General features: G+C 39.5%; 1 protein-coding gene across 2 annotated transcripts in view; it reads right to left on the bottom strand.

Moving 5' to 3' along the window:
• ACVR1 (activin A receptor type 1) overlaps positions 1–14,447 on the bottom strand; it is a 143,459-nt gene that overhangs the window by 63,507 nt on the left and 65,505 nt on the right. For both annotated transcript variants that reach the window (XM_029934543.1, XM_029934544.1), the window contains exon 3: positions 8,794–8,867. In XM_029934543.1, the coding sequence (XP_029790403.1) occupies positions 8,794–8,860 (67 nt within the window). In that variant the 5' untranslated portion in view covers positions 8,861–8,867. The remainder of the gene's footprint in view (positions 1–8,793; positions 8,868–14,447) is intronic.

Below are 14,447 nucleotides of genomic sequence, written 5' to 3'. Positions count from 1 at the left end.
CACAAGAAGCCACTAACTCCAAAATTCAACACTTAAGAAGAAGATTGGTGTAGTAGTCAATAAACTATAAGATCCTATAGTCAGCATGCCATGATTGAGTCCAGGTCATTTTGAGCTTTTCTTTTTCACCCTTGAGCCCACAGAAAGGTTCCAGGTGCCTACACTCAACATAGACACGAAAGCATTTTTTGAGAATGATGTGAACCAGAATTGGCTTTTCCAACTCTCATTTCCCCTTCTGCTCCCAATCCCTGTGGCACAGCACACCATTCCCAGCATCCACAATCATCTTGGACCTTGGCAGAAGAAAGGCAGCTAAATCTGAGATGTGTCACAAGGCCACTGGCTAGGGAGCAAGAGTATCTAAACACAAACTAAAGCAAAACCTGCAGGCCAGAGTTTCCACAGATTCCCACTGGCTCCTGTAGTTGCAGAGCACTGACAGCCTAAAGATAACCCAAGTATCTCCGAAGGGTCACTTTTAAATAGTAGCTTTAATACCACCAGTCACTTCAGAAGCATTTCCTTCCAGAGCCCGCTTCCATCCACACTGACATGCCAACTGTGCCCAACAACGGCAAGCCCGCTGAAGAGATGAAAGCCCAGAAGGAAATGGAAGGAGTCCCAAAGGGGAACCGACAGCCCCGTAGCATGCTGTGATTCTATTCTATGCCTGCCTGTGGACAGCTGAGAAAGAATCATCTGGCAAAGAGACATCTTGTAGAAGTGATCTACTGACAATCATTGGGGATTAAAGAGCAGGTAGAAAATCAAACAAAATAGTTTAACTCCATGCCTCCCCGTTCTAAGATTGAGGCAATATAAACCATGGATGGCTACCTTACAGGAGTTTTTCAGGAAGCTATTACCTCCAAGAGAAAATGTATACCTCTCAGTCTACTAGACCACACTGTGACTGAGCAAAGAGAACCGTATGGAGTCTTCATGCAGCCTTTGTGAACACCCACTAACCACAGACATGCCAAAGGGTTCTGCTCACAAGAGGCTGCTGTGTTTGTTTGTTTGTTTGTTTGCGCCATTTAAGCCAGGGCCAAAGTTCCCAAGATCTTCCTAAGAACCATTAAGATCCACTCAGCCCCTCATCTATCCACCAAGTTGAGTCTCCACCGTCCTAAATGGCAGTCGGCTAGGGGCTGGTGTACAAGGGACAGGTGCTCAGTGGACTATTTTCAGTTGCTATCAGCTCAATCGGGAGCCACACATGCTCAGTAGGCAGGCAAGTCTGGGTTGCATTTCAAACTCCAGGCAGCCAAGAGACATACACCTTTCACAGCTGCCAGGGCAACCAGCTGCCCAGTGCTCCTCCCAAGACAGGAGCAATGAAAACAGTCTAACCTGGCCAGCCAACATGCCAGCAAGCAAGCTGTACCTCGCATTTCACCGCCTGGGTTATTCTGAGCTGGGCTTATTGACACTCCATGGCAACACAGGAACAAAGGGCCAGCTAGAGGGATTTAAATGTCCTGCGAAAGTTGCTAGAAAAGTCAGCAGCTCAGCCTTCTGTTTGCATAATAAAAGTAGCAGTAGAATTATTATTAGATTATTATCATTTGCTGCTGCAGTTGTTATTTGTGAATAATAGTAACAAAGGTCTGTAACAAAGGTCTATGCTTCAACTAAGGTTTTGGTTCTGTTTTGTTTGCCAGCATTGAGTTGCTATAGTTAGGAGGGCTCCAAAAATACAGCATGTGGGCCTGTCCACCACACCACCACAGGAGAGCCCGTTTTCCTCCTCCATTTCCCTCTCACCTTGCTGTACCCGTGATCCACCTCCACCACACAAATCTTTGCGAACGCAAATGGCCCCTACTTAATCTTTCAATGGCTCTCATTCCCCTCAGGATAGGAAACAACCACCTCAGTACCCCAGACCCTGCCAGGCCAGTAGGACCTAAACTCTCGGCCCAGCTCCCTTCTCAAGACTGCCCTGGTGGCGGCATGCTGGACTGTGCAGGTGGTGTCTTCCATTGCCCCTCATCCCCACAGCTTCTCTGGGTGAGGCCTTTCCCTGCCTCAGAAGCCCTTCTCAGTCCTTCCTTTGCTGGTCTAATGCCCGTTCATCCTGCCAAACTCCTGCTCCCTGGACTGCTGTCCCCAGTCCCAGCCCAGTGTGATATGAAGGTCCTTCCTGCTGATATCCCCAGTGCTGTGCTATAACCTTTGCCTTATCCAACTAGACTGTGACTCCCTGACTGCAGGAACCACTTCTAGTTATGCTGACATCACCAGTGTCTATGAGTGTACTCATGCTAATGTATCAAAGATTGTAAGATTGTGCTATAACTGATTCTTTTTTCCCACATTCAGAATAAGTTCTTCGAAAGATGATCAGTCCCTGTCCCTCTTTTTTAAAAATATTATAATAATTATTACTGTAGCCAACATTATTTATTCATTCATTCGTCAAATATTCATTGAGCACCAATTGCGTGCCAGGCGCTGTCTTAGACACTGGGGATAAAATGATGAACACCACGAAATCTTTTGGCTTCCTACACTCCAGGGCGCACTTTGTTTGTATTTCCCATAAACTTCTCACAACCACTCTGTCACTGTTTCCATCGTGCTGGTGTAGGAATAGACCGTGAGAAGTGAAATAACACTCACACACACACACACACACACACACACACACACACAGACGCAGCAAAGAGGAAGAAGATGGCTCATGACAGAATTTGACTATGTCTCTCTCCTGAGACAGGCCTGCTTCCTAAGCATGGCCAAGAGCCTTCTCTTCAGAAGACACTCTAACAACATCATTTACCTACCAAAAATTACCCTAACACTTCGCAAAACTGACATTGTGAAGCAGATGAATTAGGACACGATGTTAAAGATAAAAAGAAGCCATGACTATGTAACTCAATATGGCAGTGTGTAGTATGATAAACACACCAGATGAGTCCAATTCTAAACTGGACTGTGGGTACTTTTTTTTCCTATCTATTCTTTACAACTTTTCTGAATGGATCTGATTCTTTTTCTCATACAAACGCTTGGTGTAGGTAGGTACCAGAATTTAGAAGGTGAAATAAATACAACTAAATAAATAACTAAATAAGGCCATTCCTACTCCAAATCACCATTTAATTACAGGCAGAGGTGGGTTTTTGTTTTTGTTTTTGTTTTTGTTTTTAAGGGGATTTCTACCACCTTAGTCCCAAGAGAAATTTCATTCTTCCTCCTATTTCTTCCCTCCTTCCCACAATCCCCCAAACTTCCTATCCTCAGAAGGTCAGTGCTCCGCTCTAACCCATAACAAAGAATTAGATGGAGCATTACGGTGGATCTAGGAAAACACCCTGCTCTGCAGAGCTCAGATTCAGCTGATTAGAATCAGGCAGCAGCTGTTCCAGTGTTGCGACCAAGGCTGAGGAGGCACAAATGTAAACTTCCCTCTTCCTGTCAAACCACTGGCTTGGACAAAGAGGAGGGTCGGGCTTCATGAACTCATGAAAAAAATCAAAGGTTCCAGGCCAGCTCCGCAGGAGAATACACAGGTCACTTGTCAGAGCTTTCACCCGAGGGCGGTGGGGACTTCCGGGCAGGAAGTTCCTGGGAGCAGGTTGGAGTCACCGTTTTAAAACCATGGGGCATGATCCATTTGTGGGTAAGAAATTGATCTGGTGGTTCAAGACAAGGTCTCTTTCTTTCTTTTTAAATTAAAATAAAACTGAATAGAATAAAAAAGAAGAAATGGGAGTACGTTAAACATAGTAAGAGTAACTGCTGTTTTTGCACGAATTTTTTGTTTCAGATGTGTGTGGGTCCTACTCCAAAATGTTTCTAAATGTAGATGCACTGGGTCCAACTCTAAAATGTTTCTTACTGTGAGTCACAGTGAAAAGTTTGAAAGTCACTCCGCCCTGTGTCTTACATGATCTTGGAATTGACATGAGTTCTGAGTAATTATGACTGTTCCATATAATCATTATCTGTGGAAGCTTGCCTGAGGTCATGCTGGGCTGCAGAAGGAAGTTCCTGAGGACGGGTTAATAGCGTTTTGGGAGTTACAAAGCAATTTTTTATTATGTCTTGCTTTCCTTGGAGTTTCTTTCTTTCCAAGAGCAATAGTTGCATATATGACACACCTACAAATTTCCTCCTTCACAAGTTTTTCCATAAGAAGGAGATGGCAACGATCTTCTCATTCTTGAGACCTGCCTTCATAAAAAACGAAGTCGAGAAGCTATTGCACTGTCCTCTCACTTCCGACCACAAAGGAATCATTCAGTGACGTTGGGGCTCCGATTTGTTTTCACATCTGTTCAGTATTTGACTTAGATTGAATTTTTAGTGTCCTCTCCACACCCTATTGCTACTACCCTCCTCTCATATAAATGTACTACTAAATATGAACATTTTATAATGTCCACCAAAAAAAAAAAAAAAGAAAAATTGGATGTGGCTTCAGTTTACCCACAGCCAAAACAAACATTTCCCAAGAAGAAAAAACTAAAAGGAAGCTTTGTCATAGTTCACCTGACATTGACTAATACACCAACCACTCTGTTAGAGAAGAAAATCTGACAATATAGAAGCAGTATTTTAAAAGTGTGCAGTTCCATCAGATATTTGCATTTTAGGTCCTAGTAATGAATGGTAAATAATCGCTCAGTATTTCTCATCTCCCTCCCCAAAATGTCTCTCATTCAATGTTGTGTCAGTGAAAAAGATTTTATTCTGAACCAAAGGGATAAATTATAGTAATAAGAAATGAGAGCAACAAATAGAGACATTTCTCTTACATTCAATCACCCCTTCAAGAACTTCCTGAATCTTCAATAATGAGAAATTCAAAGAAAGGCTTATTCTATTCTTCTTCCACAGTGGCAAAGAGGGGCATGTCTGTGGACCCTAACAAAAAGTCTATTGAAGTTATCCCTTTCCTTCCCTCATTGGATAATTGGGCTGGAAAGTCAGTGGTGATGGCTTTGGAAATAATAAAATCAAGCCAGCCCACTAACTAATTTAGAACTTAGCAATCTTCTCTAGAACAGGCCAAAACATCTTGCAACAAACCTCTGCAAAAGTCCAGTGCTCCCTGCTATAATAAAATCTAACTATGGCTTGCAAATTTGACAAAATGTGGGTCATCTTAGCTTAGAAATATTTCTGAAGCAATATTCCATTTTAAGTATTTGTGTCATGGACGTCACCTGCAAATGCTCTCGGGGACAAAGGGAAAGCCAAACATGGAGGTTCTGGAACAAAAATGGACTTCTCCCTAGTGGCATCAGAGCAGTATTAGAGCATGATTAGTCTTATTAATGGGAAGGGATAGGAAGGATATACGCATAATTAGGACTCAAGTGCTCTCCTCAGTGAGAGCAAATAAAACTTCCTGCAGCTAGAGTTGTGTATATAACGAACATGAAAAATGAATATTGGTCTGAGACAAGAAATAAAAAACATAAATCCAGGTGAAGGAGCCTGATCCTTTGCTCTTATAAGCTCTCATCTCAGCTCTCAGACTGGATTGAGGGGGAGTCTAGCATGCACCAGCTATAACGTCAATGTGGATGTAGCTAATTTAAGATACAAAAAAAAAAAGCACAATTCTGAAGAAGGTTGATAATGATTGGAACTCTTGAATACCATTCCTTAAAGTATATTATACCTTTTGTTGGCTGTGTAACCTTGAGCAAGAGTTTTAACCAATTCAAAGGCACATCCCCCAAAACCTCCCTCATTAGCATAATCATGAGGATCATGGGAAATAATTCATATAAAGCAACATTTGGCATATATTAGCCACCACTCAATAAGTATTATCTATAATCATTAAAGAGATAGTTATAGTAAGCAGTATTTTCCAGACCTATTTAGTCTTTTTTGCCATGGGATATTTAAAATTCCATACAACTTGGGAAATGTTCTAAAGTACACTCATACAAACCAAACTCTACCCAAATCACTGTTGGGGGACCTATGATTTGAGGGTTAACACTATTTCTAATCAATATTTAAGAAACACGTGGGAGTAATTTGGGGGACAAAGGGAAAGTAGTTGTTGTTTTTTTCAATGAACTAAAAAGAGTACACTACCCAACAAAATATATTGGGACAAAATCTCTATGACTTTCTTACTTATGCCCCAGTAATGCCATCGAGCACCACTGAATCACAATCAGTCAGGTGCAAACATCAAATGTGGGTCTATTTCCTTTTAAACTTGGTAGTCTAAAGATCTGAATTTGACAATCTATGGGGCTAGTATGAAGGTTTTAGTTATCTGCCCTATTATTTACCTCTTTCGGTTAAGTATTTTGTACTTAACATTTGCTTTATGACTAACATTGAATATATTAGAGTACATAACAATCAAAGGTTCTGTGTGTGTGTGTGTTTTAAATTCCTAGTAAATATGCAAAAACAAAGAGTCTTTTCACAAAATATGCTATTGACAGTTAACAAGGAGTTGAGTCATGGAGGGAAGACAGGGCTAAGGCAACTGTTATTAGGATTAGAACATTCTAGGCTGTAGCACGCACTGGATATTTTGGTTTAAAAAAAGCTATTGCAACTAAAGAATGATGTGTCCTTTTCCTTCCTTGTAAGCATCCTAGTGGTGGTGGTATATTAAAGAGCAAAACTTCAGTGGCAGTTCATTTCCATTTCAGCCTGACTGACCTGCTGATTACATATCTTCACTGGGACTTTGGGGGGGGTCATCTCCTGGATTCTTTGAGCAGTTTAAGAGCTAAAAGCAGGAAAAAACAACCAATAGTGTGGTTGTTAATACTGAATCATAATTGCCCTTTCCTGCTTCTCCCTTCTCCATTCTTTCTCCACTTCTCTCTTCATACTCCATTTCAATCGCAATTTCTCTTTCACTCTTTCTTTTCAATTGTGCCCACAACCACAAGCCCACCCGTGATATCAAATGAAACCAGTAGGAACTGCTTAATACCATACAGAACTGATACTATATCTAGGGAAGGGAATGGAATTTGGAGGGACTTTATGCCACCACATTCTGTAGATTTTTTTTTTTTCTAGTTGTCAGAACATAGCAATTACACAGAGGAGGAAAATTCCGGTTTTCCTGTTGGGTCTCAAATACTGTCAAATGTTTCTTGGAGAGTAAAATAACTCCCAGGTAAGAACTACCCATCAAATTTTTACAACCCAAGTCTTACTAATTCTTACAACTTAGGACCCACCCTCTCCTCCGATTTACACACCTCCAATTCTTTTAAACTTACCACAGGGGATCCTTAACTTATATCTTCTCAGCACTAACTTAAATAACTGCAGCATTATTGAAATATTTTAAACAACACTGCTTAGAGCAGAATCTAGACTATAGATACCTAAACTGGTTACAACAGCACTGTCCAACAGAAATTTAATGTAAAGCCCATTACATAGTATTATATAATACAGTATTATTAGACAAACATAGGAGAAAATCCAGATGACCTTGGGTACAGCAATAATCTTTTAGAGGCACAATCTATAAAAGAAATAATAAGCTGGACTTCATTAAAATTTAAAACTTCTGCTCTGTGAAAGACAACATCAAGAGAATGAAAAAAGCAAGTGACAGAATGGGAGAAAATATGTGCAAAAGATACACGTGATAAAAGACTGTTATTCAAAATATGCAAAGAACTCTTACAACTCAAAAATAGGCAAACAAACAACCTGATTAAAAATTGGGCCAAAGATCTTAACAGATACCTCACCAAAGAAGATAGAAAGATGGTAAATAAGCATATGAAAAGATGCTCCCCATCAGATGTCATCAGGAAAACACAAATTAAAACAACGAGACATCACTACACGCCTATTAGAGTGGCCAAAATCCAAAATCACCGAGAATAGCCATGCTGGTGAGGGTGCAGAGCAACAGGAACTCTCCTTCATTGTTGGTGGGAATGTAAACGATACAGCTACTTTAAAAGACAAGTTAGAAGTTTCTTATAAAACTAAACATACTCTACCATAAAATCCAGTAATCCCAAGCCCTGGTGTTTACCCAAAGGAGCTGTAAACTTTTGTCCACACACAACCTGAACATGGATGTTTAGAGCAAATTTATTCCTAATTGCCAAAACCCAGAAGCACTCAATGTGTCCCTTCTTCAGGTCAAAGAATAAAAAAAACTGTGCTATATCCAGACAATGTAATATTATTCAATGCTGAAAGAAATAAGCCATGAAAAGACATGGTGGAACCTTAAAAGCCTACTAAATAAGCAAACGAAGCCAATCCAAAAAGACTATATACTGTATGATTCCAACTATATGACATTCTGGAAAAGACAAAACTAAGAAGGCAGTAAAAAGATCAGTGGTTGTGAGTGGTAAGGAGGGTGGGGAGAAGGAATGAACAGGTGGAGCAGAGAGGGTTTTTAGGACAATGAAACACTGTATGACACTATATTGGTGGATACATGTCATTATACACCTGTCCAAACCCACAAAATGCACAACACCAAGAGGGAACCCTAACATAAACTATGGACTTGGGGAAATATGATGTCAGCGTAGGTCCATCAGTAATAACACATGTGCCACTTTGGTGGGGGGATGTTGGTGATGGGGGAGGATCTGCATGCATGGGGACAAGGGATATAGGAGCACTCTCTATATCTTCCTTTTGATTTTGCTGTGAACAGAAAACATGACTTTAAAAATATAAAGTCTTAACAAAAGGGGAGAACGGAGAAGTGTTAAGCGTGATAGGATTAAGAACTAGTTTACAGAGGGCCAAGCAATGCATAGAAACTTACCCTCCTCCAAATAGCAGTGAGCCACTTACCTTCCATACTAGGGGAAGGGAAAGCAATCATCATTAGCACAGGAAGAATCATCACGCCATCTACCATTGTACAACTATGGAGAAAAAATAAGACATATAAGTAAAACAAAAAATCTAACCGTAGGATGACAAATTAAATTAAGCATACTATCTTCAAACTGCCATTCAAGGCCTCTCTTACAAATCCCCCTCACATATGTTGCCTTATTTCTTGGTAAATTTAAACATATACCCTTTACATATTTCTAAACAAATCATCTTAAGGAGTTAATCAGATCTGCCTCCTACTGGTGGCCACTCTAAGGCAACTTTCTCAGAGTCCAGAGGGTCTACCTTCTTAGAGGGTACTCAATAAGGACATGAAAAATTCCAAGCTAGAAGGCTAAGCATTCTCAAAGAATTTTAAGTTTGCATTTTATCTTATCCTATGAAATGCAAAATTGGCACTAAATTTAAAATCTCTGGGAAACATGAATAGACTGTTGTAACATGATGTTAAAAATTGAGTGAATAATTCGAGCATAATTTTTGAACCTTACTCCTCCTTGAAAAGAAGTAGAAGTGGAGCATCACCCAACCCAAAAGAGGAACAGCAACAACAACAACAACAACAACAACAACAACAACAACACAAAAACCCCACAACTTATCTATAGCAAAGCAATGCAGGACAGACACAACCAGGAAGAAATCATAACCACTTGAAATATATCAAACTATATAATCAAGAGAAAGTAAGATACCTAATTTGAGTTTCAAGTTGATATTGTCCTAATGCTCCATTGGAAAAAGCTCAATTTTCTAAGTCAAAGGACTACAACAAAGAAATTTTAATAATTTAATCCCTGCAAAATTTGGGGAATACGATAAAGAGTCTGGTTATACTAATTCTTTATTATAGGGAATAATTTATAAAACTGAAACCTTTGACTAGTTGTGATTTTCTGGATGGTAAATAAACAAGAAAACTGGTCAAGTTCTTTAATGCACAGGCTAGTGTGCTATCTTACACTCAGAACTCAAAGCAAAGAGCAAAAACCTGTTGCTCTCCAAGCTGTTTGGAATGGCCAGCTTCTGATTCATCTTAAAACCACAATTTCAGAGTGGTGGTCAGACTGTTCATTCTCCACATCCCCATCTTATCTTACCACCTTCAACTCAATTGGTCCATAATTCTATTTCAGCCTACCACTTCTCTAATAACAATGTAAGGAAGAGAGGTAAAGGAGAGTTTTATGTATTTTTCCTTTTATACTTTTTAAAGTACATGAGACTTGAGTGACTGCTTTTACTGTTGTTATTATTATGTCCATGTTCACATAGATCTTTTCTATGGCAAGCTCCCAATTTGTGGCATACAAGTGCTTCATGTGCCAGTGCCGTCACAACCAGATACAGACCCCTCCATCACCATCATGTCTCCATGCCTTTTATTTTTTTAATGTTTATTTATTTTTGAGATAGAGACAGAACACCAATGGGGGAAGAGCAGAAAGAGAGGGAGACACAGAATCCAAGGCAGGCTCCTTGGACTGAACCCAAAAACTGCGAGATCATGACCTGAGCCGAAGGTGGACACTCCACCAACTGAGCTACCCAGGTGCCCCATGTCTCCAAGCCTTTGAACGGGAGCACACTGTTGGTTTCCTCTGCCTCAGTTACCATAAGACGCCTCTTCCACGCTTCTACCTACTCCTGTCCTCCTGTCATTCATGACCTAGCTCAAAAGCCAAACATTTGGTGAAACACTTCCCCAGCTGCTGTCACTTCAAGCACCCAGAACTGGTCTAACATCACATTAAATCAATTACTTGTGTAAGTCAGTCTCCAGCACTAACCCTCTGGTCCCTAAATGAGGTACATGCATCCTAGGGTCATGCAAGAACATTTACTGAATTATGGGATGAAAATTCAGATCTTACTGTGAGGTTACATCCTGATAAGTCCCTCCTAAGTTGAAAGTACCAGAAGTTGAAAATGCATTGAATACATGGTGTCCTACCAAACATCATAGCTCAGCATAGACCACCTTAAATGTGTTCAGAACGCTTACATTAGCCTAAAGTTGGGCAAGATTCTCTAACACAATGCCTATCAAAGCTTGTTTTACAATGAAGTATTGAAAATTTCATGTAATGTATTGAATACACTGCTGAAAGTGAAACACACAATGGTTGTCTGGGTACAGACTCGTGGTAGGTGTGTCGGTTGTTCACCCTTGTGACAGCGTGGCTGGGAGCTGCAGCCCGCTGCCGCTGCCCAGTGTCGCAAGAGAGGGTCATTAAACATATTGGTAACCCAGGAAAATCTCCAAGGATCCAAAGATCAAATTTCAAAGAACAGTTTCTACTGAATGTTTATCACTTTCACACCATGGAAAAGTCAAAAAAATCACTAAGTCAAACCATGATAAGTCAGGGACTGTATGTACTGGAATGTTTATCCTATACAAAATATTTTAATCTAACAGAGCAATAAATAACTTGAGACTTTATTTGGTATCTCTCTCAGTTCCTTTGACAGTGTAGTTCAATAGGTATCCTCCAGAAAGAAAGGTGGACATGATTTGCTTATAGTACAGGCATGTATAAAGACTTCTGGGTGTCAGTTTAAGTATGTTATGAAGCAAGCTCTCCCCCAAATTGCAAATGTTCTAAAACCACTAAAGAAACTATAGATTAAATATATTATTAATGAAAGCACCAGAAAGAATTAGAAAATGGTGGAGCTGATATCTCTGTTCCTAATGGTTCTTTGTTAATCACTTTGCTAGGAAAAAAGCAATTAATATTCAGTTCAATCTGACAGGAAGCAGGCTCCCCAAACTCAAAATTAAAAACTACTTGAAAATGGACTTGCATCTAGTATCATAAACAGTAAACATTATCCTGAATAATAATAAGTCATCACCATTAACAACACCTTAAATATTTCACCTTTAATCTTTTTAAAATTTCTCTTTTATGTATATTATACCACACATAGTTTTTATCTTACATGAAACTTACAACCAACATCCATAGGGTACATGCTTGAAAATCTTTTTAACAGATGGGTTATGTCCTCAAAAGCCTTTGAAAACCACTGGACTATCTTGTTCTTATCTGTGAATTCCCAGTTCTCCTTTCCTTCCTTCCTTCTTTCAACACCTATTAAGGGTCTACTACATATTAGACATTAGGAACTTAAAATGATAAAGATATAAAACATGGCCCTAGCCATCATGCTTATAAGATATATGGTGATAATCATATAATCATCCAAACAATTATATAATTAAAAACTGAATGAAGTGTCAGATATAAAAAAAAAAAAAAACAACCATGGGTTAAATAGGATGGCTAATAAAATAACTTGAGATTCTCTGGATGGTAGAAGAGCTTCCCAGGAAGGTACTAGAACAAGGATGAGTGTATAAGCATGCATGTGTGCATGCGCACGTGTACATGTGTATGTGTATGTGTTCACGTGTGTGTGTTGGGGTGGGTCGCACCCTGAGGTGGAAAGTAGCATTTAAGGAAAAAGGCACGGCTTCTCAGCTCCCACAGAGGCCCTATAGCCAGGGCAAGCATGGTGTCCTGCGGATTTACAGCATATTTCAGAAGTGAAGAAAAAAAGCCAGGCTGGGTCATAGCCAGCCTAGAGATAAGAGTTAAAGAGGGTGGAGAAACCCAAGAGGGCGGAAGGGGAAGGCAGGGGCAGAACTTCAATAAGGCCCAATAAGCCCAGTGAAGCCCTCTACTCACCTCTAGACATTCACTGCCAACCATGCCCCTCTCCATTCTCACGTCTGGTCCCTAGCCATCCATTTTCCCGGCCAGCTTCCTAGCCTTGTGTACATAATGCTCTTCAAAACTGGGCCCTTTTTTTTCAAAGTCCAGCCTGGCTAATTCCGATTCAGACTTCAAGTCTCAAGTATCACCTCCTTCTAGATCACCCTTGCCTCGGCCCTCACAGCACTTGTTACACTCTCATATACCACTTTGTTAATTTTCATTCACAGCACTTATCATGATTAAAAATTTTATATTCATACCCGAATTTCCTTTTGAAATTCTGTCTCCTTACTAGACTGCAGATTCTGTGGTAGCAAATTCTACAGTCTATTTTATTAACCACTACCAAGTAGATTCACTTTTAATATCACTAAATTCAAATTTTCCCCCGAAATAATCAGCTCAATTTAAGTTAAAATTCTAAAGAGTTAGCAATCACTCCCACAGCCCAACACATACACACATACACACCTGCAAAGAAATAACAGGATTAAGATATTTATCATCTCTTTGACTTTACTCTCTACCATTTAGTTCAGATACTAATAAAAGTCAGTAGTTAGGAAGCTTCAAAATCAAGAATCTTTTTACTATTTAAAAAAAATAAAAGATTAAAATTAAAAGACTATCACCATTGGCAATTTTTCCTATCTCAAAGCCAACAAAAGCTCATGCCACAAAATAGGTTTTAATATATTATCATCATGCAAGCAAAATTAAAACACTGATTTTAGACTCACAAATGGAAAACAGGAGAAAAAAAAAAGAGCTATAAAGTCAATCTCTCAAACTAGTCTGTTTATAGGATAGATAGTTCAAATCTGCCAAAAAAAAAAAGTCTTTGGAAAAAAATATCAGCATCACTACTAGCTGCCATTTTGTTCAGTGTCTGGAGTGTGTCTGCCACCCAGTTAACTCAGCTATTAAAAACAGTGTGTCCAAAAGGAAAGGGGGAAAAGAATGTAAAAAGGAGAATGTTCTGCAACCAATTTCTTGGTCATATTTTAATTATAAAAGAATCAATATCCCAAAGTCTCAACTTGAGGCCTCAAGGATCTGTTCCCCACTTGAAAATACTAAGAAGAAAATATTGTCCTTAAAGGTAAATCTTCAACTATCTTACTCTCAAGTATTTTGGGGTATGAAGTTTCAGATGTAGGTTGGCAGAAAAAGAGAACAATAATTCAATAGTTCAGGGATGCCTTACTCCAGTGGTTTTCACACTTTTTGGTCTCAAAATAACTTTATAGTCTTGAAAAGCATTGAGCCCCTTAAGGAGCTTGTCAATGTGAGCTATATCTATCAGTATTTAAGCTGGAGAATTTTTTAATATTGTATTTGTTTTAAAATAGCATTAAACATACTGGGGTGCCAGGGTGGTTCAGTCAGTTAAGGGTCCAACTCTTGATTTCAGGTTAGGTCATGATGTCACAGTTTGTGAGACTGGGCTCTGTGTTGTTCTCTGTGCTGACCATGCACAGCCCACTTGAGATCCTCTCCCTTCCTCTCTCTAGGGCCCTCCCCGACTCCTGCAAGCTCACTCGCTCACTTGCTCTCTCTCTTTCTCTCCCTCCCTCAAAATAAGTAATTGCTTAAAAAATAGAAATAAAGTAACAATAAACATACCACCCCCGTGTTTTATAAATTTAAAAAAAAATTATTTTCTCCGAAGAAAGGTAGTAAAAACAATGGCATTATTTTCCACTTTTGCAAATCTCTATGTTTGGCTTAGTAGAAAACAACTGGATTCTCTTGTATAATTCTGCATTCAATCTGTTATACCACACTGTACTTGAAGTACATATAGAAAATACAACCTTGCACATATGTGTCAGAGGACTCAGAAAGATGACTGATATATAAACACTCTTGAAAGGA

The sequence above is a fragment of the Suricata suricatta genome, chromosome 3, assembly GCF_006229205.1.
Source record: "Suricata suricatta isolate VVHF042 chromosome 3, meerkat_22Aug2017_6uvM2_HiC, whole genome shotgun sequence".
NCBI classification, from domain to species: Eukaryota; Metazoa; Chordata; class Mammalia; order Carnivora; family Herpestidae; genus Suricata; species Suricata suricatta.
This window is presented reverse-complemented; position numbering and strand designations above follow the sequence as displayed.